The sequence below is a fragment of the Chrysochloris asiatica genome, unplaced genomic scaffold (genome assembly GCF_000296735.1).
Source record: "Chrysochloris asiatica unplaced genomic scaffold, ChrAsi1.0 scaffold00023, whole genome shotgun sequence".
Taxonomy (NCBI): Eukaryota; Metazoa; Chordata; class Mammalia; order Afrosoricida; family Chrysochloridae; genus Chrysochloris; species Chrysochloris asiatica.
Window position 1 is genome coordinate 19,269,039 of NW_006408541.1, and position 25,878 is coordinate 19,294,916.

At 44.5% G+C, this 25,878-nt stretch overlaps 1 protein-coding gene across 1 annotated transcript; it reads right to left on the reverse strand.

Annotated features, from left to right (window-relative positions):
• Positions 1 to 851: 851 nt before the first annotated feature.
• WISP2 (WNT1 inducible signaling pathway protein 2) lies at positions 852 to 13,097 on the reverse strand. Its single transcript, XM_006839267.1, has 4 exons — positions 13,038 to 13,097; positions 6,923 to 7,139; positions 3,175 to 3,423; positions 852 to 1,072 (listed from the first exon to the last, which is right to left on the reverse strand). Exons 1-4 carry the CDS (start codon positions 13,095 to 13,097, stop codon positions 852 to 854), a joined length of 747 nt encoding a protein of 248 aa, XP_006839330.1.
• Between the last annotated feature and the right edge of the window lie 12,781 nt (positions 13,098 to 25,878).

Below are 25,878 nucleotides of genomic sequence, written 5' to 3' on the forward strand. Positions count from 1 at the left end.
ATGATCACTCTGTATCCTTTGAGAATCATCTATAAAGGAGACTCCTTTTAATCTCCCAGAGTCTTCATAACCTTCTGAGCTGATCTCTCTGCCCTGCACTGTCCCAGCAGATCCCCTCAGAAGCCACTATTTTGATTGCCCTGTTTTTTAAGGGACCAAGTGTCTATAGAGAGAACTTGTGTAGAGACAGGTTTAAACACACTTTATTTGGAATGAACTGGAACCCTAGTAGCAACACTTTTTGACTTACACTCCTGTATGTGTGTCTTGTCCATGCTTGACACATAGCAGCTCAAATTGTGTCTTATTCATACAAATTGTGTTTAATGGATTTCTTTTAGGCCTGTTTTCTGCTTTTTTAAAAAAGACAGCACGATTTCACCTTGTGTTTGTCACAAATAATTTACCCCCTCATGAGAAAGACTTTCTCAGTTGAGCACAAGTCTGATGCACACGTTTCTGCCTGAGCTAGTATTCAGGGACTATTTACTTAACCCTAGAAAAGGAAGGAGAATCAGAATGTCATGCAAACAGCCCAGCTTCCGCCAAGAGAATTCTAGCAGGGGAAATTCTAGCAGGGGAAATTGGACAGAAAGTACGTGGAGCGGGCATAAAAAATGGGAGTCTGCAAGGAACGAACCAGAAACCCTAGAAACCTTGGCCATTCTCCCCGTCTGTGAATTAGTAGAGGGAAATAGGTTACACACCCTCCTCTTTGCCGAGTTATATCTCAGGATCCAGACGGACAACTTGCGAATATTCTTGTCTTCCAGGACCTGTTCGGTGGATCCAAGTCTCAGGGATGCCCGCTGGGGACCTGGGGCGCCGCGTATCGGTTCCCAGGCGCTGCTCTAATAGGCTCTGTTCTGTGGGCTGCGCCCCATGACGGGCGGACAGGGTCTGAGAACGCACAAGCGGCGCTGGGTCTCCACTCGGCAGAAACGGTTCTGGTTGGACACCCGCGTGGCCACACCCAGTCCGCAAGAGGTCGAGCAGGGCCCCCAGAGCGTGCTCATTTCCAGGCATGGGAAGTTCGTGGGTGGAGGAGCGACTAGGCCTGAAAGCTGGGGTTCTGTGGGGGAAGAAAGAGGGGTCAGCGCTCAGAGGTCCGGGTTTGGCAGCCAAATCAACCTACCTGCTTGGTCGAGTTGTTTAACTTCTCTGGACCAAGATCACCCTGTTTATAAGCACCTGTGTGTATGTGTGCATATTATATATGTGTGTACACATAAACGTGCAAACTCGTAATGGAGGTCACCGTTTCTTTTTTATACGTAGTACAACGTATACATAATATGTTGTTAAGTGCTGTTGAGCCAGTTCTGACTCATGGTGATCCTGTATAGGGTTTCTGAGAAGCAGCTGGTGAGTTTGAATTGCCGACCTTTCGTTTCAAACCTACCTTGCAGTCCATTGCTTTATCCTGTAACACCATTCCAGGACTCCATAACCCGTCATATTGTTGTTGTTGTTGTTGTGTGCCGTGGAATCGGTTCCGACTCATAGTTACCCTGTACAGGGTTTCCGAGGCCGTAAATATTTATGGGAGCAGAAAGCCTTATCTTTCTCCCGCGGAAAAGCTGGTAGTTTCGAACTGCTGACTTTGCGGTGCGCAGCTCGATTCGTAACCACTATGCTACCGTCATAGGGCTAGTAATAGCTACCACTGATGAACGTATGTGTTATCAGGCTCTAAGCTATCTGCTTTATTTGTGTTAACTCATTTAATCCTGATAACTTTATGAAGTAAGTGGTGGTGGTGTGCTGTGAAGTCGGTTCCGACTCAGAGTGACCCTGCATAGGGTTTCCAAGGCTGAAAATCTTTACGGGAACAGAAAGCTTCATCTTTCTTTTGCAGAGCAGCTTGTAGTTTCAAACTGCTGACTATGAGATTAGCAGCCTGACTTGTAACTGCCATGCTCTCAGCTCTGCTCTTATATCCCCATTTTACAGATGGAGACACAAAGAAGTTAAGCAAAACAAAACCCAGCAATGCTAAAACAACAGAATCTCTAAAACTGAAGAGTTGACTTTCTTCTACCTCTGCCGACCTCTGCAGCTGAAGTGGCCGGTTAACCACAAGGCCAGCAGTTCAAGTATACCAGGTGCTTCTCAGGAGAAAAGATTTACAGTTTCAGAAGCCCTCTACTAGGATGTAAGTTGGAACTGACTCAGTGGTACAAGACCACCAGCAACCACCTGCGCATCTAGGTCACATCCAAGAGGCAAACACAGTCTGGGTCAGTTTTGAGCTTCTTTTTTGATACGTCCAAATAATACTACTACACATCTATCAGTCTTAGTTTCAGTGGACTTTCTAGGAAATATAAGAATTTCATTAAAGTATCCTTCTTCTGCCCTGGTCATTACCACCCAATTCGTATTTTTAGTTAGTTAGGATTTAGGATTATAGGCGCCCTGGTGGCATAATGTCTAAGCACTGAACTGCTAACCGAAAGGTTGGAAGTTTGGACCTATCTAGCGGCGCTGCAGGAGAAAGTCCTTGCAATCTGCTCCCATGAAGATTGGTGGTAGTGGTGGTGATGCTGTGGAGTTGGTTCCGACCCATAGCGACCCTGCACAGAGTTCCCGTAAATCTTTACGGGAGCAGAAAGCCTCATCTTTCTCCCGCAGAACAGCTGGTAGTTTCGAACTGCTGACCTTGAGGTTAGCAGCCTGACTTGTGTCCTTCCCATGCAGATTAAAGCCTGGGATTTAGGGGACAGTGAGTTTATGTTAATGGGGATAACTCAGAAACGGAAGGTGCGAATTATCAATGTCACTGAATTGTACATGTAGAAATGGTTGACTTGGTGTGTTTCTGCTGTGTATCTTCTCAACAACAACGACAGCAACAAAGTAAATAAGAATTTTTAAAAATCCCAGAGCCTATGGCATATTACAGCTCCATCCCATGGTGTCAGTATGAGTTGAGATCAACCTGACACCACCTAACAACATGACTTAAAAGTGTACACTTTACCAGGGTTTGACTGGTGACTCGCCATTCACTGCCCTTTCCTGCCCCTCTCCTCAGCCTCCCTGCCACCCAGCGTCTGTTCGGAAACATTTGCTTTTACGTCTCCATGTATGCTGACAACCTTCCATGCCTTCATTTCTCTAGGCTCTGTCCTCCATGGTCTCACCCCAGGCCTGGGCTCAGCCAGCACTCACCTCGGACTGGGAGGGTCTGGGCCCCCAGGGCCTGGCTGCAGACCCACTCAGGACAGCATTTTCCTGGGATCTCCACTCTCCGGGGCTGTGGGCAGTCCCAGCTGGGCAGCCGGACATCCTCAGGGCACAGTGGGACACAGGTGATGCCTCCATCCTCGCAGCGGCAGCGGATCCTGCAGTGGGGCTGGAAGGTCTCTCCGTCCTGGTACACGCGGCCATTCATCTCACAGCTGCCATCATCCTCATCCACTGCAGGGAGACATGGGAACCCCATCAGTCATGCAGACCCTTCACTGGGAAAGGCCCATCCATCCAACACATGGCCTCCTGGCAGAGCTGGCTTCGATCTGGCTGGGGGAGGCCGTGCCCTTTCAGTAGCTGAGTCGGGATTCCCACCCAGCAATATGCACCCCAGCCCCTACTGCCAGCCTGCTAGGAAACTGCCTGGCACACTGGACCCTGGTGCAAGGTTTGCAGGGTCTGTCCCGTTTGATTCCCAGCTCTGCCTTTACTGATTGTACACCATGGCCAAGTGATTTTACTTCTTCTTGCCTCAGTTTCCTCATCTGCAAAATGGGGATATAATGGTTCCTATTTCAACAGTTGTGACGTGATATGTGGAGCATGCCCCACATAAAGACCTTCCACCAAACCTAGCAGTGTGTTGCTGTTATTCTTCTAATAATTTATATAACATAATGTGGTGCTGTAGGATAAGCACTGGACTGCTAACCACAAAGTCAGTGGTTCAAACCCCCAGCCACTCCTTGGAAACCCTATTCAGGATCACTATGACTGTGAACCCACTCAACAACACTGAGCAACAACAGCATGATTGTAATGGTTGTATATTAATCATATACAGGAGTCCTGGTGTGGCACTGTGGGTTAATGCGTTGGACTGCAGGGTCATTTGAACGGCAAGGTTGGGGATTCAAACTCACCAGTTGCTCCTCGGAAACGCTATATAGGTTGGAACTGCTATGGGTTGGAACCGACTCGACAGCACTTAACAACAACAACAAATCATATACAGCTATCACATCCTCACTGAGACTTCCTACAGCAAAGTTCCATTGCCCACTTGCTGTATGTAGATCATCACTGTTGTCATTATCAGGGCTTAACTTACTGGCTGTGTGGCTTTGAATAAGTTGCCAAACTTCTCTGAGTCATCTTAGCTCTTTATTGGTGCCGTCGGTTGAATGGGGGGTAGCCCGTACAGCTACATGCTATGTGCTCAGGAAACACTCTTTGAATGATGCCCTGGACTTCCTCCACTGAAGGAGAAATCTCAAGGGCGGGGCAGTATAACACGGCATTCCCATAGGACATACAGAACCTCATAAAAGACTTCTTGAGTGAATACCTAGCTCACGGCTGGACACAGAGAAGCTATCCCTCACTCCTTATAATTCAAGAGACAATTATTGTGCATCTCCTGTGTGTCACAGTCCTCGCCTCCAGGGACTCCAGGCCTTGGGGAGACAGGTGTGAAGGTCATCTTCTCCAGGGCAACATGAGGAAGTGGGGAGGGCTTCCTGGAGATGTTGATGGGAATTGTTTTCTTTAGATACATTCTTATTGTCAATTAATTATCTGTGAATTTACATAACAACCCAGCCCAACCCACTACCATGGAGGGGATTCGAACTCATGGAGAGCATGGAGACCCAACAGGACAGGGTAGTTGTATGTTGTCTAGTACGTTCTGACTCATAACAACCTTGTATAGGGTGTCTGAGGAACCACTGGTGGGCTTGAACCATCCACCTTTTGGTTAGCAGTCTAGTGCTTATCCTACAGTGCCACACCAGGACTCCACAGGACCTGGTAGAACTGTTCCCTAGGGTTTCCAAGACTAACTCTTTACAGGAGCACACAGGCTCATCTTTCTCAGTGTGGCTGGTGGGTGTGAGCCGCCAACCTTGAGGTTAGTGGACCAGTGATGAACTCACTGTGCCGTATAAAGCATTTAACAAGCGCTTCCTATTGATAACTTTGTTTGTGAGATTTTTTTAACAGATTTTTTTCTTTTTTTTTTTTTTCACAAGTGTTTAAAGTTATTGTTGTTTTCCAAAGATACACACATTTTTATTGCTGTGGACCTCTCTCTCTCTCGTTGTTATTTGTATAAAAGGGACATGCACACAGAAGGAAGAAGTAATAGTAACAAGACTTATTATTAATATTATTTTAAAAGAGTATGTTTTGATGCATTTGAGGTATGGTGTTGGAGAAGAATATTAAAAGCAGCATGGTCTGCCAGAAGAGCAAACCAGTCTGTGTTGGAAAAAGTACAACCAGAATGCTTCTTAGAAGCCAGGATGGCCAGACGTTGTCTCTCATACTTCAGACATATTATCAGGAGGGACCAGTCTCAGGAGAAGGATGTCATGCTTGGTAAAGTGGAGGATCAGTGAAAAAGAGGAAGACCCCCAGCAAGATGGACTGACACAGTGGCAGCAGCAAGTAGCTCAAACAATTGTGAGGCTAGGGCAGAACTGGGCAGTGTTTCATTCTGTTATGCACAGGGTCCCTGTGAGTGGGAACCAACTCAATGGCACCTAACAACAACAAAGCATTGGTTCTCAGCTGGGGATGGTTTTCCTCCCAGGGGACAGTTGGCACTGTCTCATCTGGAGACCTTTTTGGTTCTCATAACTTGGAGGGTTGGTACTGGAAGCTAGTGGGTAGAGACCAGGGGATGTTCCTAAACCGCTGGCAATGCACAGGACAGCTGCCACAATAAAGAATGTGTGGCCCCAGTGTTGCTCTGGGGAGGTGGAGACCCGCTTACAGCAGCAGAGGCTGCAGAGTGGTGAAAGGTGTAGCTTGCTCAGGGCCACTAAACCCACTGAACCCACTGCCATTGTGTTGATTCTGACTCATAACAACCCGACGAAGGGTTTCTGAGACTATAAATCTGTAGGAACAGACTGCTTCACCTTTCTACCACGGAGTAGCTGGTGGGTTTGAACCAGCTACAGTCCAATGCTTAACCCACTATGTAACTAGGGCTTGTTGTTGTTGTTAAGTGCTGTTGAGTCAGGTCCAACTCTGTATAGCGTTTCCAAGAAGCAGCTGGTTGGTTTGAACCACTGACAAATTGACCTTTTGGTCCAGTGCTTTATGCCACAGTGCCACACTAGGACTCAAATTGGTTCCAGGATTTCCAATCCAGGATGAAGACAGAGTGGCATGCTGCCTTTAGAGCCTGCTTGACCAGGGCCCTAAGCTGTGTGACATTAAATAGGGTGGAAACTGAGCCTCAGTTTCCTCATAAAATGGATTGGAAAGTACTTACCTCATAGGGTTAATGCAAGAATTGTGCAGGAAGTGCTTAGCACAGTGCCTGACACATCTTACTCCCTGAATGCGGGGGGGTGGAGGGGACACTTTTGTTTTCCCAAAAGTGTGTGAGCATCCTGAGAAGGGGACCGTCACCTCTAGTTTGAAGGGTCTGGAATGGCTTCTCAGGGGACGAGGTGTTTCAGCCTGGCTTTGGAAATTGGTCATGATTTGGACAAATTGGAGTGAGAGGAAGCTATCTGGTGGTGGGCGTGGTTCCAGCAAAGGTCAAGAAGGCAGAAGTTGGGGACTTAAGGAGCTGTGGGTCACCAGGTTCGGTTAGAGAGGACAGCGTAGGTGAAGAAAGATGAAAGGAGTTATCAAGAGGAGTCTGCTTGTGGACGGCGTACCTATGGCCTTGCCCACCACCCTCCATCAGTCCCGCAAACCTGCTTACAGAGGCACACGCCCTCCCAGCCTCCAGGACCTGCCCGGAGCTGGCAGGTCAGGCCCTGGCTGGGGTCGCAGACGTGGATGTTGTCGCAGGGCTCCCCCAGCCGCCGTGCACATACCCGGCAGCAGCTGCAGCCATCCAGCACCAGGGGCACCCCCAGTGGGCACCAGGGAGGCGTCCAGGGGCAGGCACATGGTGTTGGGCACGGCTGGGCACACACCTGCAGAGAGAGAGACCATTTACTTTGAAGACACTCACCTCTCTGCCAGGCTGGCCAATATGGGATCTATATATTGTCCCTGAGCCGTGCAGACCTGGTCTTGAGCCCTGGCTGTCCCTCTATTATGTTGCGGCCTTAAGAAGGATGCTGGACTAGAATTCCAGTCCTGGCCCTGACCATTGTTAGTTGTGTAACCCTGGGCAAATGATGTAATTTCTCGGATCCTCCGTTTCCTCATCCATAGAATGGGAATGATAACAGTATCTAATTCAGAGGACTATTTCAAGGAGTACATGAAATGGGGCAACAAATGCTCAATGATATCATCTATGACATCATTATTAATGCCACTAAATGGCTTCTTGGAGCTTACAGAAAGGCAAAAACAACTGATGGCTTAAAGCAGCATTTTCCAGCACGTCTGCTATGAATACTGAATAAATTAGACAGTATTGTGGGCATTATTAATATTGGGAGCAATAAAGAATACCTTTCTCAATCCTGAGTTGGGCATTCAAATCAGCCAGGAAGTTTGGGGAAATACGGATCTCAAGGTCCCCTCTGAGACTCATCAAGTTCAAATGCCCAGAGGTGGGGCCCTGCAATTTGTATTTTTAACAAGCTGTCCAGAAACTTTGGGAGCACGGCTAGTTTTCAGTCCCTCTGATCCATCCAACTCCCCTGCATTCATGTACAAATGGGGAAACTGAGGTCCAGAGAGGGGGAGGAGCCTTGTCAGAAGTCATGACATGTTCACTGTGGTAGTCAGTGCCTGCTTCCCTTTTGAGGACAGATTTCTCCTGTCAGGGGCACCTGAACTAGACACCGAGTCTCCAGTGGTGTAATCAAGGCATCAGTCCAAGTGTCCTGACTGCCCACCCAGGACAAAGAAGGCAGAGGGCCCCACCACCTTGCAAACTGGAGAAGAAACATGTCCACTTGAAGGTGGGGCCTAAGAAGTAGACATTATTCAAGATGTCCCCAATGGCTCCATTTGTGGGGGACTGGTCTTCAATTTAGGGGTCTCTGGGTGCCACAAACAGTTAAGTGCTTGGCTGCTCATTGAAAGGTTGACAGTTCAAATCTACCTAAAGGTACCTTGGAAGAAAGGCCTGGCTACTTTCAAAAGGAGCACAGCCACTAGAAACCCTATAGAGATGGAACTTGAAAATATGCTGAGTGAAATAAGCCAATCACAAAAGGACAAATAGTGTATGATCTCACTTCTATAAAAAGACAAGAAAGGGCAAGTGTTTCTCACTTCTTTAAAAAGACAAGAAAAGACCAAAGTTTCTTAGTGGTTACCAGAGGTGGAAGGGAAGGAGGAAAGAGCAATTAATGGTGAGGAAAATCACACTGATTAGGGGTATGGTTGTGCAGTCAATTATTGTAACTGTTGTCAATAAGTTGTAGAGCTGTAACACGTTGAATTGGCAGAAGTTGTGTGAGACATATTTATAACAAGGACAAAACCCCCAAAAGAATAGCTGTGGAGGCTGCTTATGTACAACCAAATACCTCATGAGATTTTTTTCCTGGATTTTGGAGGTTTAGGGTCATGGTTTCATGAGAGATCCCAGTTACTAGTGCTTCTGTTCTAGCTGCTAGATCCTAGGTCTTAGCAACCTTCAAGCAGCCAATCAAAACACAACACTTAGTCTCTATTTGCCTGGAGAAACAGAGGAAGGCGGAGAGTCAGGAATAGGAGGAGGAAGTGGAATATGGGGCTAATTAAATCCATGAACAACTGCTTCCCTTGTCATGAAACCACAGGAATCGGGGGGGTGGGGGGATGCCCACCACAACTGAACTTTTCTTTTTTAAAGTTTTTATTGTAAATTTAGTGGTAGTTTACATGGGAGCACATCGTTTCATTGCAATGACTACGTTCTCCTCTGTACATCATTATTCAACAGTACCTGCCTCTATTCCCTCTGTTTTGTTTGTTTGTTTGTTTTGGGGGGTATGTATACAAAAACACTCAGAAATATATAATAATTATACAACCAAAGGGCACATTCTGCAAGCCGGCCTCCTGGCTGCCAGCACACAGCCTTACTCTTCCCATGAGTCTAGAGTCTGCAGCTGCTCTATCTTCCTCATCTCTGCCTCCATCTCTGGTGTCGCTGCTTCTCTGGGTAGGGTCTCACATTCCACTCATGCTCTTCTCCCTTGATGGTCCTAGGGTCCTCTGTTTCTGGACTGTAAGATTAACTACTGCACCATTTTTGTTACAAAGCGTCTACCTTTACAGTTGTGACAGTCGCAATTAGTCATGATAACAATTACTCAGTATTGAATCATAAGAATCTTATCCCCATCTCTTTTCACCAGACCCGTCTAGACAAGATGAAAACTATTCAGTGGGAATTCTACCTTCCCCCGTACACTCTGAAACTAAACTCCCACTTGAAAACTTGTAAGCCAGTCACTTCATACCTTTATCACCTCCCCGCCCCCCATTTTAGGTAGTCAATGTCTAAGTTGCCTGTCCCTACCAACCCTGTATAGAAAGGGGATAGGATTGATACTTGATGCGAAGACTTCTTCCCTCTCAGTTGGTATTTTGAGGTACCTATAATATAGGTCAAGTTCATCAAATTGAAGCAATTTACACTTATTTCCTTTATCAAAAATTTCTTATCTTCTTCTGGTTGAGTTCTGATCATCCAGCCATCGAGGCTAGGTCAAATGGGTTATATTGGCAAGTTTGGGCAGACTGAACATTTTTATCAAAGATTCCATAGAAGAATCCTGATTAAAAGGGAAGAAATTCAGAGCAGAATATCAAATTCTCGTGGGCTGTAGACTTTCTGGAATCATGGAGGATGAATAAAACCTTGAAACTATTGCCTGAGATAATTGTTAAACTGTAAACCAAAAGTATCACCTGGCATCATCTTAAAACCGAACAACAGTTTAACTTAACTACTAAAAAATTTAGCCTTGAATATTATACTCTTTTGAGTATGGTCAAGTTGATAACAGCAATTTGAAAAATCAGATAGGAATCTTAGGGGACAGGGAGTTTAGTCTAATGAAGGAGGAATAACTTAGAGGAGCTGAGAACAGTTGAACAACTGAGAGAATGTCATCAGTGTCACTGAATTGTACCTGTAGAAACCATTGGATTAGTCTGTGTTTTGCTGTGTATAAGTGCAGTTCCACTCTAAAACACATGGAGCTCTGGTAGCGTAGTGGTTACGAATCGGGCTGTGAACCTTAAGTTCAGCAGTTTGAAACTACCAGCTAAAAGATGAGGCTTTCTGCTCCCATATAGATTTACAGTCTTGGAAACCCTGTACAGGGTCGCTATGAGTCGGAACCGACTCCACGGCGCATAACCAACAACTCTGAAACATATGCGGTCACTGTGAGTTGGAATAGACTATGGCAACTGGTTTGGTCTGGGGCATTTTTGAATCTTTAAATTGGTAGGATCCTTTGGGAACGGGAGGGTTCCATCTAGAGTAGGGAAGATTTTCAGTCTATGAGGATAAAATTACTTTATACATCCTGTGAGTGGGCCTCAAGCAGGCCTTTGCCCCTACAGTGCCCCAACCCTCATTTCCCCTATTTCTGCAAACCCTCTTTAAGTGGCCTGCAGTGCCCCATCTTGGCCTCCAGGGGCCGCCCCAGACTGTCAAACCAGCTCTGGCGATGCAGGAGGTGGTGGTCACTGGGTTCTCAGAAGCAGATAGTGGGTGTGTCTGGCTACCCCACGAGGGAGAGAATTTTCCTCTCTGAAGGTATATCAAGGAGGGACTGGGTGATAGCGAAGCGATTCTAGAGACCATGATGGCTAACCTCTCCTTCAAAGTTCGATCCATGTCAACATCACTTGCATCCTCTGGAGCGTATCTCAGGCCCCACCTTCTGAGTCGGAACCGTTTAACAACCTCCCAGGCGACGCCCATGGAATTGATTTGAAAGCAATAGTCTGGAATTAGGGGTATTTTACAAACTAGAGATTCAGATTCCTTGATTAGAGGGAATGGGGTTGGGAGTGTGGTGGTGTGTGAGGGCGGGGTGGAGTGAGAGGTGGGGCTGGCTTAGGCAGATCTAAACTGGCTCTCCGGTCCTTCCCCACCTGAACACATGAGGGCCAGGTAATAGGCCCTCTGCCTTGCACCTGGGTCCCTGTGTTGGCCTTCCTCTCCCTGGCCGGTTCTGTCACCCAGGAGTGGCTACTAATATTAATGACGATAACCCACGGTTCCCTCACCCTGAGCCCAGAGCGTTCATGTGTCATCTAACTTAGGTCAGCCTGCAAACAGTGTAGCGATAGCCAGTAAGAGGTTGAGTCAGGAATGGAATCCAGGTTCATGTGAATCCAAAGCCCAAGCTCTTAATCACTGCGTCTACCTCTTGTCCTCTGGGGCACTGATCCCAGTTTAGCGTCTGCCTCAATTTACCCATTTGTTCAAGAGAAAGAATAAGAAATTATGGAGGATATTTCAGCATAGCCAAGGAGACATACGCCCTCTTCTTCCTACCTCTATCCCCACTCTTCCTAACTGTCCTAACCCTTTGTTCACGTTGTCCCATCAACATCCGGTTTCTCCAGAGCCTGGCTGTGGTCATCAGGCTGTGAGGCTCTGTGGTCAGAGCACTGGACGTGAAGTCTTCTGAGCAAGAGCTGAGTTCTACCATTGGCTAGTGGTGTGACTTTCAGCACCTCCCTTAACTGCTGCGGAAACGGTGTCGAAGACCACCTCTTTCAGAGTTATGACAAGGCCTGAATGACTTTGCTCTGTCCCTCTCCACAGCCCAGCAGCCCCAGCCTGCCTGAAAGACTCACGATTCTCTTTGAGGATTGCTGTGGCTTTCCATGTTCACCATGACTAAGTCCCCCATTTCCTGGGAATGGAGGGGGTGAACAGAGAGTCAAGGACAGCTTCCTTTTGATTTTTTACTTCATCCGAGGCCCCATGTCCCTTCCAGAATCCCAAGTCCTCTGCTCCAATTACCGAAGCCACCCATCCTGGCATCTTGTGAAGTCTGTCCTGTTTGAGAATACACACAGTAGGACTGATGCTAGCAAGGTACTCAGTCTCCTGTGGGCCCCCTGATCAGAACCTGGGGAAGAGAAATCATTTCCTTTGCTCCTCAGAGGATTGTGAAAATACATTGTGCCCCTGGCTCGTGGTGGGGCTGATCCACATGCTGCCAGAAACCCCACTGTTTCCATAGGGGATGACAGGAATCTGCAGCTGTGGCCTTGATCCAGGTTGGAGGTGGGGAGGTACAGATTAGAGCCCCCCCCCAATATTTCATACCCATCCAGCCTCCACCATGCCCCTCCTCTATTGCTCTGATGTTTCTTGGCTGTGTGACTTAGGGCAAGTTGCTTACCCTCTCTGAGTCTCACGTGACTGAAAACTAAGGTTAATGATTCCTTATGGGGTTGTTGTGATGTACCACAAGCCCTTTGACAACTGTCCCCTGCAGTTCATTATTTCACTGAGGTGTCTCCCTGCGCCTCCTGGAGCCAGGCCAGCTGGTCACCACCTGCACTCGTATCCATACTCATGTGGGTTGACTTTTCCAGTCCCATTCAAATCCTGACTTGGTTGGACAAAGCATGTCCCTTTTGAGTCTCAGTTTCCCCACTTTGTAAGGAGGGTACCTTCACCAGCTTGGTAGAGGGGCTGGTACTAACCACAAAGAATGAGCTCCACAGAGGTCTCTTGACCACTGTACTCATTACACAGAGGGACAAGCTGAGGCTCAGAGAGAAGATACTTGCCTGGGATCACACAGCAGAGCTGACAGAGCAACTGTCTGAATAAAGGGAGGAAGCCTGGCTTGGGTGAGCTGTGTTGGATGTCGGAAGCTCTGCCAGGGGGTCCCCAAGAAACAAGTCAGTGGTGCACTTTGGAGCCCTGGCCCCCTTACCTTTGAGAGGAGGCAGAGGAGGAGGAAGGCAAGAAGATGAGTCTGTGGTGAGCCTCTCATGTCACCGAGTCCCCTGCAGAGCCAGCTCTGAGCCTGGGAGGCAGGACCCGTGAGTCTTTATGTTCCAGCAGCTGTGAGGTCACTCCAGGCAAGCACACCCTCTCACACAGACCAACACACACACTCTCTCTCTCACACACACTGAACTTCCGTTCCTTCCTCCTCTCCCCATCTTCATGTTCCTCTGAGGAAGGTCTTACCTGAAGGTGAGACTGTGGAGGCCACCAATGGGGTGTCTGCCAGTGTGTGTATGTGAGAGAGTGTGTGTGTGCCCACGTGCAAAAGACAAAGCCAGTGCCAACGCCAGTACCAGCGGCAGGAGCCTGTGGTAGGCTGCCAGGGCCCCTCAAGCTCTTCCCAGCCCCAGAGGGCCCTGCCCCCCACCCTGCCCGACTCCAGGATGGGGCCGTTGATCCGGGCAGCACTCAGCTGACCTTCCTTTCAGAAATGATACAAGTCGTCAGAGCCCCGTGGCCGGACTCTGGGCAGCCTGGGCCCAAGCTGCGGTTTTGGCTGGGAGCTTGGCAGCCACCCAGAGGTGGGTGTGACCCAGAACCAAACTTCCCTGGAGCGTTTGTTGGCTCTTGGCAGCATGAGCCCTCACCACGGCCTGCTTCCCCAGGCTCTGGGAGATGAACTTAAACAGATTGGGCCTACTATGGGACCATTGCTTGCTGGGCACCGTTAGGTAGATGATCTGGTCGACCCAACTCCATTTCGCTTAATTCTGCAAACTCTAAAGCCCGTTTTCCAGGGACTAGAGATACACCACAAGGTCAAGCTGGGGGATCAGAGTGAGAAAGGAGCCAGGGGGGATTCCTAGGGCCTATTGAGCCTGAGGGACCACTATTTGAAGGAGGTGCCATTTCGGAGAGATGGCTAGAGAGGGCGGAGAGTTCCAGGCACAGGGACAGCATGTACAGAAGTAGGGGGAGGCAGATAGCACTTCCTATTCCGGGAGCAGAAGGTGTCTGTCTGGATGGAACTTACTAGGGGTGGGGGTGGTAAGCATAGGGCATTGGGGTAGGAGTCCCTGTCTCCTTCCTAGAGATGAGGAAACCCGACTCCAGAAGTTGAGTTCCTTGCCCAAATCCTCTCACTCTGATGAAAGCTGAGTTCTTGAACTTAAGCTAACATTTGAGCCCTAGTCTATCTGTAAATCAAGCCACGTCCCTGACAATCTTGAAAAGATCATTTTTTAATGGGATGGTAAGACACAGATGGGAGTCCTGGTGTGGAACTATTGGATAAGCTCTTGAATGCTAATCACAAGGGCGGTGGTTTAAACCTACCAGCCACTCCTCAGAAACCTTATACAAGGTCACTATGAGTCCACGGCACATAACAATAACAACAATGTTGTTGTTGTTGTTAGGTGCCATCGAGTCAGTACCAACTCATAGCGACCCCTATGCACAACAGAACGAAACACTACCTGATTCTGTCCCAACCTCACAATTGTTGCCACGCTTGAGCCCATTGATGCTGCCACTTTGCCAATCCATTTCGCTCGGGGTCTTCCTCTTTTTCTCTGACCCTCCACCTTACCAAACATGATATCCTTCTCCAGCAACTGGTCCCTCCTGACAATATGTCCAAAGTATGAGAGATGAAGTTTGGCCATCCTGGCCTCCAAGGAGCACTCTGGCTGCACTTCTTCCAACACAGATCTGTTTGTTCTTTTGGTAGCCCATGACACTTTCAATATTCTCCTCTAACACCATAATTCAAAAGCATCAATTCTTCTATGATCTTCCTTATTCACTGTCCAACTTTCTCATGTATATGAGGTTATTGAAAATATCATGGCTTGGGTCAGGCATACCTTAGTCCTCAAACTGACATCTTTGCTCTTCAACACTTTAAAGAGGTCTTGTGCAGCAGATTTGCATAATGCAATACGTCGTTTGATTTTTTGACTGCTGCTTCCATGAGTGTTGATAGTTGATCCAAGAAGAATGAAGTCGTTGACAACTTCAATCTATTCTTCATTGATAAGAATGTTGTTTATTAGTCCAGTGGTGAAGATTTTTGTTTTCTTTACATTGAGACGCAATCCATACTGAAGGCTGTGCTCTTCGATCTTCATCAGTAAGTATTTTAAGTCTTCTTCACTTTCAGCAAGCAAGGTTGTATCATCTGCATAGTGCAGGTTGTTAATGAGACTTCCTCCAATCCTGATGCCACATTTTCTTCATCTAACCCAGATTCTCAGATTATTTGCTGAGCATGCAGCTTGAATAAGTAGGGGAAAGAATACAACCCTGGTGCACATCTTTCCTAATTTGAAACCATCCAGTGTTCCCATGTTCTGTTCAAACAGCTGCCTCTTGGTCCATGTACAGGTCCCTTATGAGCACAATTAAGTGTTCCAGAATACTCACACTATGCAATGTTGTCCATAGCTTGTGATGATCCACACAACCAAAAGCCTTTGCATAGTCAATAAAGCACAGGTAAACATCTTTCTGGTATTCTCTGCTTTCAGCCAAGATCTATCTGACATCAGCAATAATATCCCTCATTCCACATCCTGTTCTGAATCCGGCTTGGACCTCCGGAAGTTCTCTGTCAATGTATGCTTGCAGCCATTTCTATATTACCTTTAGTAAAATTTTACTCGCATGGATATCAAAGATACTGTCCAATGATTTCCGCATTCCATTGGGTTACCTCTCTTTGGAATGGAAACAAATACAAATCTCTTCCAATCAGTCAGCCAGATAGTCATCTTCCAACAACAATAACAACACAGATGGCATAACCTTGTTTGTTGAAAGCAAACAGGACTTGAAGCACTTACTGATGAAGATCAGAGACTACAGCAGGCTATATGGATTGCACCTCGATGTTACGAAATTAAAGACCCTCTCAACTAGACCAATAAACAAACTCATGATAAATGAAGAAAAGACTGAAAGTGTCAAGGATTTCATTTACTTGAATCCACAACCAGTGCTAATGGAAACAGAAGCCAAGAAATCAAGTGATGTATTACACTGGGCACATCAGCTGTACAAGACCCCTTTTAAATATTACAGTGCATAGATGACACTCTTAGAGTGTCAGTCTCCTCATATACATGTGACCACCACTCATCTGTCAGGTTGCCATACTGTGGTGGCTTTTCTGTTTCTGTGATGCTGGAAGCTATGTCACCTGTATTTTGAATACCAGCAGGGTCACCCATGGTGGACAGGCATCAGCAGAGCTTACAGTCTAAGACAGACTTGGAAGAAAGAGAGGTGAAATACTTCTGAATGTAGACTTATGAAAAGTAATAAAACATTGTCGTATAGAGTGCCAGAAGATAAAAACATTACAGATAACATCAGAATATTGTAAGATATTCTGTTATCTGTAATATTGTCAGAAGATGAGTCACTCAGGTTGGAAGGCACTCAAAATGTGACTGGGGAAGAGTGGCCTCCTCAAAATTGGGTTGACTATGATGTTGCCAATAGAGTAAAGTTCTTGGGAACTTCATTTGGTGATATGGCACAACTCAAAATGAAACAAAACAACTGTAAGCATTCATGAATAATTGGAACGTGGAATGCATGAAGTATGAATCTAGGAAAATTGGAAGTTGACAAAAATGAAATGGAAATGCCATATTCTAGGCATGAAATGAATTGGTATTGGCCATTTTGACCCTGATAGTCATACAATTTACTATGTGGTAAATGACAAATTGGAAACAAATTATGTCACATTCATCATCAAAAAGAACATTTGCAGATCTATCTTGAAGTATCAATACGCCTACAAGGAAAAACAGTTAATATCACTATTATTCAAGTATATATACCAACCATGAAAGCAAGTAATGATGAAATTAAAGAATTCTACCAACTTCTTCAGTCTGAAATTGATCAACCATGAAATGAAGATGTATTGATAATTACTGGTGATTAGAATATGAAAGTTGAAAAAAAAGACGAAGGATCAGTAGTTGGAAAATATGGTTTTGGTGACAGAAACAATGGTGATCACAGGATAGAATTTGGCAAGACCAATGATTTTTTTCATTGTGAATACTTTTTTTCAAACAACATAAAAGATGGCTGTACACATGGACCTCACCAGGTGGAAAACACAGAAATCAAATTGACTCCATCTGTGGAATGATGTTGGAAAAGCTCCAATATCATCAGCCATAACAAGGCCAGTAGCAGACTGTGGAACAGACCATCAGTTGCTCATAAGCAAGTTCAGGCTGAAGAATATTAAGAATACTCCATGGGAGCCAAAATATGACCCTGAACATATCATATCCCACCTGAATTTAGAGATGATCTCAAGAACAAATTTGATGACTTAGACACTAATAACTGAAGACCACAAGAGTTATGGGATGACATCAAGACCATTATACAGGAAGAAAGCCAAAGGACATGAAGAAGACAAGAAAGAATGAGAAGTCCAAAATGCATGTCAGAAGAGATCCTGAAACTTGCTTTCTCCGACACAGAGATGCTAAAGCTAATGGAAGAGATGAGGAAGCAATGAAGCTGAATAGAAAATTTCAAAGGGCAGCTTGGTAAGACAAAGTCAAATATAATAATGAAATGTGCAAACATCTGGAGTTAGAAAACCAAAAGGGAAGAACAGGCTCAGCATTTCTCAAGCTGAAAGAACTGAGGAGAAAATTCAAACCTCAGCTTGCAATATTGAAGGATTCTATGGACAAAATAAGGAGCTCTGGTAGCGTAGTGGTTACAAATCAGGCTGCTAACCTCAAGGTCAGCAGTTCAAAACTATCAGCTGTTCCGTGGGAGAAAGATGAGGCTTTCTGCTCCCGTAAAGATTTGCAGCCTCGGAAACCCTGTGCAGGGTCACTGTGAGTCAGAACCGATCCACAGTACTTAACAACAACAACAACATGGACAAAATATTGAATGATGCAGAAAGCATCCAAAGAAAGTGGAAGGAAGACACAGTCACCGTACCAAAAAGAAATGGCTGGTGTTCAGCCATTTCAAGAGGTAGCATATGATTAAGAGTCAATGATACTGAAAGAAGAAGTCCACGGTGCGCTGAAGGCATTGGCAAAGAACAAGGCTCTGGGAACTGATGGAATACAAGTTGAAATCTTTCAACAAACTAATGTGGCACTGGAGGCACTGACTCATCTAAGAAATTTGGAAGACAGCTACCTGGCCAACTGATTGGAAGAGATGCATATTTCTGCCCATTCCAAAGCAAGGTGACCAATGGAATGTGGAAATCATTGGACAATATCATAAATATTGCTTGCAAGTAAAATTTTGCTAAAGATCATTTAAAAACAGCTGCAATAGTATATTGACAGAGAGATTGGGAAGTGTGAGTGGAGTTGGGGAGGAGCAGATATTGTCACAAAGGAAATGAGACCTTCTGATGACAGGTGTGAGAATGAAGGCTGCATGGCTCAAACGCTGCCTAGGGAGGTGCGAGAAAAATGTGGAATGAAACTCAAAATCATAAAAAGATCAGACTTACTGGTCTGACAGAGACTAGTGGAAGCCCCAAGATTATGGTCCTTAGACACCCTTCAAGCCTGGAACTGAGCTAGTAGCTCAACTTTTAGCCAAACAACAGGTCTAGAAGGTGAACATCAGAAAGGTGCACTCTCCTTAGAATAATGAGATCTAAAGGCAGAATTTGCCCAAGAATATAGCTCAGAAAGCAGGAAGGGATAGGAAAGAAGGCTGAATTGCAATGGTAAGCACAGGGAGGATGTGGAAGAGCACTGGCACACTGTGGGATTGCAGTCAATGTCACAAAACAAAATGTGTACGTATTGTTGAATAAAAAACCAGTTCATGCTGTAAACTTCCACCCAAATCACAATTAAAAGTTAAAAACAAAAGCGAGATGAATGGGAAGTGTTATCACCTGGAGATCCCCTCTCTACTAACAGGATGGAAGAGTGGACATGGTGGGAGGCCTTAGGACCAGGCCAGATGGAGAGGCACGCGGGTCTGGTATCAAAGTTTAATGAAAGTGTGATGATGAGTCTTCCATACACAGCTCAGAGTGCGGAAAGACTGTGACAGGAACTGCCACTTTGCTGACTGGTTATTTATGGTTTGAGCTCCCTAACTGCCAAATTTGGCATCGGACAGATGTGAAAGCCTAGAGGACCTTAATGGAAAGAAAAAGGCTTCCCCTAACTCTGGGGCCCTGAATTAGAACTTCTAGCCTCCTAAACTATGAGGGAATAAATTTCTTTTGTTAAAGCCATCCACTTGTGGTATTCCTATTATAGCAGATAAGTAGATAGGAAGTAACATTATAGTGACTATTTATAAATCCATCCATATACAGGCAAGGCTAAAACACATTCAATGGTGAGATGGTCTCTTCAACAAATGGTGCCGGCAAAACTGGAAATCCATTTGCAGAAGAATGAAACAAGACCCATATCTCACACCATATACAAAAATAAACTCAACGTGGATTAAAGACCTAAATGTAAAACCTAAAACTACAGATATCATCAATGAAAAAGTAGGGACAAGCTTAGGGGCTCTAATTTTTGGCCTAAATACAATATCAAACATTACAAATAACACACAAACAGTAGAAGACAAAATAGATGACTTGGACGTCCTAAAAATTAGACCTTATTGTGCATTATAAGATTTCACCAAAAGAGTAAAAGGGGATCCCAGATTGGAAAAACATTTTTTGCAACACCATATCAGACAAGAGACTGACATCTAAAATTTGTAGGAAACTTCAAAACCTTTATAAGAAAATGACAAAAAACCCCGTTGAAAAATGGGCACAAGACATGAATAGACACTTCACCAAAGAAGGCATTCAGACAATCAGCAAACATATGAAGAAATGTTGGCAATCACTATGTTGTTGTTAGGTGCCATCGAATCAGTACCCTATGCACAACAGAATAAAACACTGCCCGGTCCTGGCCCAACCTCACAATTGTTGCTATGTTTAAGCCCATTGTCTCTGTGCTAATCCATCTCATTGGGGTCTTCCTCTTTTTCTCTGGCACTCCATTTTACCAAACATAATATCCTTCTCCAGGGACTGGTCCCTCCTGATAATATGTCTGAAGTATGAGAGACAAAGTCTGGCCATCCTGGCTTCCAAGGAGCATTCTGGCTGTATTTCTTCCAACACAGATCAGTTTGTTCTTTTGGCAGTCCATGGTGCTTTCAATATTCTCCAACACCATAACTCAAAACTATCAATTCTTCTATGATCTTCTTTATACACTGATCAACTTTCACATGCATATGAGGTTATTGAAAATACCATGGCTTGGGTCAGGCTCACCTTAGTCCTCAAACTGACACTTTAAAGAAGTCTTGTGCAGCAGATTTGCCTAAGGCAATACGTCCTTTGATTTCTTGACTGCTGCTTCCATGAATGTTGATGGTTGATCTGAGCAAAATGAAGGCTTTGACAACTTAAATCTTTTCTCCAATTATGTGGATTTATGTGGATGTTATCCACTAGAAAGAGAGATGCAAGTCAAAACAATGAAATATCATCTCACACCAGCAATAACAGCAAAGTTCAAAAAAGCAGAGGACAAAGACTGAGGGATTCGCACTGACCGCCTAAGACAGGCAGCGTCCCTTAAACAAACAATAAATAAGGGGAAATCTGATGCAGACCGTGCAGACCCGGTCAGGAGGTCAAGACCCTGTGGGCCCAAGCATTGTTGACCGTCCAAACCATAGGCTCTGAGGATCAGACTTTAGCTACCTAGTAGACATAGCAAACTGTCCCTCATCTGATTATTCAGTAATGCTTGTTAGTAATCTCATACATGAGCCCTGGATATCCACAGACAAATGTAAAAACCTTCCCTAAAAGCCGAGACTGTAAATTCCAAAAAGGCAAGTTCCTCCCCACTCCCCCACCCCCCCAAAAAAAGCTAAAGAGGATAGAGAGAAACACTGTTAACTGATGATATATGGAGGGGATAATAATCAATGTAATGAAATAAGCTATATGAATGGTTGAATGTGAAGCTGATGATGTGCCTTGTAAACTTTCACTCAATCCAAAATAAAAAAATTTAATAAAAAAAAAAAAAGCAGAGGACAATAAATGCTGACGAGGGTGTGTAGAGACTAGGACCCTCCTACATTGCTGGTGGGACTGCAAAATGTTTCAGTCACCCTGGAAAACGGTGTGGTGCTTCTTCAGATAGTTGGAAATAGAAATACCTTATGATCCAGGATTCCCTATACTTGGTCTATATCCACAAGAAATACAAGCCAGGACATGAGTAGATACATGCATGCTGATGTTTGTCGAAGCACTATTCACAATAGTAAAAAGATGGAGACAGTCTAAGTGCCCATCAATGGAGCTTCAGTACGTAACACAATGGAATGCTACGTAACATTGAAGAATAGTGATGAATCTGTGAAATACCTCATAACAAGGATGAACCAGGACATTATGCTCAGTGAAATTAGTTAATCATAAAAGGATGAAAATTGTATGAGAATATTATTGCAAAAACTTAAAAAATGTTCTCACACGAATAGACATTCTTTGATGGTTACGAGGAGTAGGAATGCTAGAAGGTAGGCACATGTTAGTTAGCTCGGGTAACAGGGAGGGCAACATACAAAGAGAGGGAGGTTAGCAGAAGAATGATGAAGACAGGTGAAAACACAGCGAGGTGTACGTGGGCTAAAGGGGATAGAGGTCTATAGTGATATATACACAACCTTGAAATAATAGTGTTCTGTGTAGATACATGGATTGAGACATAGGTTAAATGAATAAGGGAGGAAAAGTGGGAAAGATATATATTTACATATCCTACAACTGTACAAGAGTTTGAAAGAGAATATTTGTACATGAGTATTTACCTTTCCTGCAAACACAACTATGAATGTGGTGGAACCTACAGCAGGCAAAATGATGAAAACTTCTGAGATATTATAACATCTTAAGGCAGTAAGGTGCTGGACCTGGGGGCTCAGGACCTGGGGGCTCAGGACCATTATCAATTGGCATAACATAGTCCACAAAGACAATGTCCTACATCCTACTTTAGTGAATAGCATCTAGGATCTTCAAAGTTCATGAGCAGCCATCTAAGGTGCAGCTATTGGTCTCTCCATGTGCACAAGGAAAACAAGTGACAAGACTCAAAGAGGTTTGGAATCAAATAGTCCAACGGACTAATGGAGCATGTGAACATCAGTCTCCATGACTTTTGAGACCAGAAGAACTAGATGGTACCCAGCTACCACTATCAACTGTTCTGAAAGGGAACACATTAGAGGGTCTTGGGTAAAGTGGGAGAAAATGTGGAACAAAACTCAAAGTTAGTTTCAAACAAACAAACAAAAACTGGGTTTACTGGTCAGAAAGAGACTGGAGGGACCAGAGACTACGGCCCTCAAACACCCTTCAGGTCTGGAAAGGAACTCACCCTTGTGACCCAATTTTCAGCAAAGCAGTAGATAGGTTTATAGGGTCCAACACTAGTAAGGTATGCATATCATCACTAGTAATGTATGCTTATCATAGATTGATAAATCATTCAAAATCAAAAGGACAACATTTTCCTAAGGACAAAGTTGAATGTGAAACTGGTGATTTTGTCTGTAAACGTTCACTCAATTAACAATAAAAAGTTTTAAAAAATGACTGTCTATAAAATTTTTGTACAGTTTTCCAGCAGAAATTTATTACTTTTTACAAAATATCCCTGTGGTTCATTATCCAAAGCATTTAAGTAAGGAAGACTGTCGATGAATCAATGCATTTGAGTTATGGTGTTGGAGAAGAATATTAAAGGTACCGTGGACTGCCAAAAGAACAAACAAATTTGTGTTGGAAGACATGCAGAGTGCTCCTTAAAAGCTAGGATGGCCAGACTTCGTCTCATACTTCAGACATCATGTCATCAGGAGGGATCTGGAGCAGGATTTTATGATTGGTAAAGTGGAAGGTCATTGAAAAAGAGGAAGACACTCAACAAGATGGGTTGACCCAGTGGCAGTAGCAATGAGCTCAACTATAACAACTGTGAGGATGGCTCAGGACCAGGCAGTGTTTCATTCTGTTGTTCATAAGGTAGCTATGAGTTGGAACCGACTTGATGGTACCTAGTAACAAGAAGTCAGTTATAAGGACAAGCATATTTTTTGTAAGTCCAATTTACATGTATCAATATACCTACAAGGCTAAAATCCTATGATAATTTATTTTTGAACCTTCTAATGATTCTCAATGATTTGGCAATTCAATGATGATATGTTGTTGTTGTTAAGTGCCGTCAAGTCAATTCCAACTCCTGTATAGAGCTTCCAAGGAGTAGCAGGTGAGGATGGTGCAGAACAGCCAGTTTGAACTGCCGACCTTGTAGTTCCGAAGTCCAGTGCTGATCCTACAGCACCATACCAGGAGTCATGTAATGATAGTTTGATGTTGTTGTTGTTATGTGCCATAGAGTCGGTTCCGACCCATAGCGACCCTGTATAGGGTTTCCGAGGGTGTAAATCTTTACGGGAGTAGAAAGCCTCATCTTTCTCCCGCGGTGCAGCTGGTAGTTTCGAACCGCTGACCTTAAGGTTCGCAGCCCAATTCGTAACCACTACGCTACCAGAGCTCCGATAGTTTGATAGTAGTCTAATATTGGGCCAAGCAGTTATGCAATGGTGTAACTATCCTCCACTTTGTGATATAATATAATGACTTCCATGATGTGATCTGATATGATCAGCCAATCAGTTGTAAGGGGCGTTTCCTAGGGGGTGTGGCTGGCACTCAACATATATAGATGTTCTGGAAAAGCTTGCTGACTTTTTTGCTCATTCTGGATCCTGCCTCTGGCTCATCACCATCTGATCACTGGTTGGGATTTGAACCAGTGGCTTGTTGTATTGTCTGCTGATGGTGAGATTTGTAAGCTTCTGAAATCTGTGAGCAAGCAGCCTGCCATCTGACCTGCTGATTTTGTGGGTTCGTCAGCCCTTGCAACTGCATGAGTCAGGAAATCCCACAGAGCTGGGACTTGCCAGTCTCTACAATGTGTAAGCCATTTCCATGAGATAAATCCATCCATCTATCTACTCATAGATATGCTTCTTTAAAGATCACAGTCTACACAATAGAATGGACTGCTTAAAAATTCTGCAGAACTCACGTTTAAAACCATCTTGTCTGATTTTAGAGGGGTGAAAGAGATTTGACCTTTTTACAATACTGGTTAATCTATTTAGACTATCTGTTTCTTCTTCCTCTTCTTTTTTTCTCTGTTTCTTCTTGAACCAACCTTATGACATTTTATAAATTTGAGGAACTTAACCATTTTCTCTAGGGTTTCAAATGTATGAGCTGTAACTATAATAGTATTAAAGTTACTTTTAATCTTTTTAAGTTTAAACTCTCCTTCTTTTTCCTGCATTTTATTTTACGTACTTGCATCATCTCTTTTGTTATGATCAATATTGTCAGGAGTCTGTCTCTTGTATTAATTTTTTTTTTCTTAAATGATTTATTGTGAATTATATGACAGTTTACATGAGAGAACATTAGTTTTACATTCATTCTATCGCATATCGTCTCATTGCCGTGGTTACAATCCCCTCCATGCAATCCTTCCCCCGTGCCCCCCAGGTCTTCAGCACACAGTCGCTCTCCCTCTCTGGATCTAAAGTCCCCAGCTGCTCCATCGCTCCACATCATCATCTCTGGCTCCATTTCAGGCATCACTACTTCTCTGGGTAGGGTCCCGCTCTCTGCTCTTCTCCCTTGATGGTCCTAGGGACCTCCGCTCCTAGACTGAAAAGTCAATCACTCCCCTCCTTGCTATAAAACGTCCACCCTTACATTTCCAACCCTCACAGTCAGTCCTGATAACAATTATTCACTATTGTATCACAAGAGACCCGTCTGTATTTCGTTGCATCAGCCCCGCCTGGTCAGATTGAATACTACTCACTGGAGATTCTACCTTCCTCCAGACCCTCTGGGTCTAGGTTCCCTCTTGAAAGCTTGTAAGCCAGTCACTTCTTGCCTTTGTAGTCTTGCATTAATTTTGTCCTAGAGCCTGCTTTTGGTTCTGTTAGTCTTCCACCTTCTCTTTTCTTTTCTCTAGTTCATTGATTTGTTCCCAGAACTTTCTCTGTTGTGTTCTGGTTCTTGTTTTGGTAATTACCACATTGAGTCCAAGGAGTTCTGGTGGCACAGTTGTTAGGTACTTGGGTGCTAACCTAAAGGTAAGCAGTCCAAACCCACCAGCAGCTCTGCAGAAGACCGTTTGGCAATCTGATACCATAAAGATGACAACCAGGAAACCCAATGGGGCTGTTCTCCTCTGTCTAGAGGGTCATTATGAGTTGGAATCAAGTAGATGGCACACTGCAACAGTATAACCTGAGTCTACCCAGTCGTTTCTCAGAAGAAAAGTCTGGCAATATACTTCCCAAAAAATGGGTGACTGAACCCATATGTAGCCAGGAGTTGGAGTTAACTTGACAGTAACAGGTGCCCTGACTGGTTACATGTTTTCAGTGAGGTCATATCTGTGGTGTAAGCTCTAGAAAGGTCCTATCACTCAATTCACAATAAAAGCTTTGAAAACAAAAAAAGAATAAAAAACAAAAAACAACTGAGGGAGAAACAAGAAGAGTACTGTTAGAATGAGGGAATTGCAACTAAATATATAAAACAAAATGTGTTGAGTGGGGAACTAATTTGTACTGTAAACTTTCACCCAAATTACAATAAAGAATAACATTTTAAAAAAAGAAAGAAGAGGAGTCTGGCACATATTCGGTGCTAAATA

Excerpts from the sequence above, each read along its gene's own strand:
- WISP2 (XM_006839267.1), bottom strand. The coding sequence starts at position 13,097 with ATGAGAGGCTCACCACAGACTCATCTTCTTGCCTTCCTCCTCCTCTGC. Across the intron at positions 7,140-13,037 it reads TCCTCTGCCTCCTCTCAAAG|GTGTGTGCCCAGCCGTGCCC; the intron begins GTAAGGGGGCCA and ends CTCTCTCTGCAG. Across the intron at positions 3,424-6,922 it reads CTGGGAGGGCGTGTGCCTCT|TGGATGAGGATGATGGCAGC; the intron begins GTAAGCAGGTTT and ends GTCTCCCTGCAG.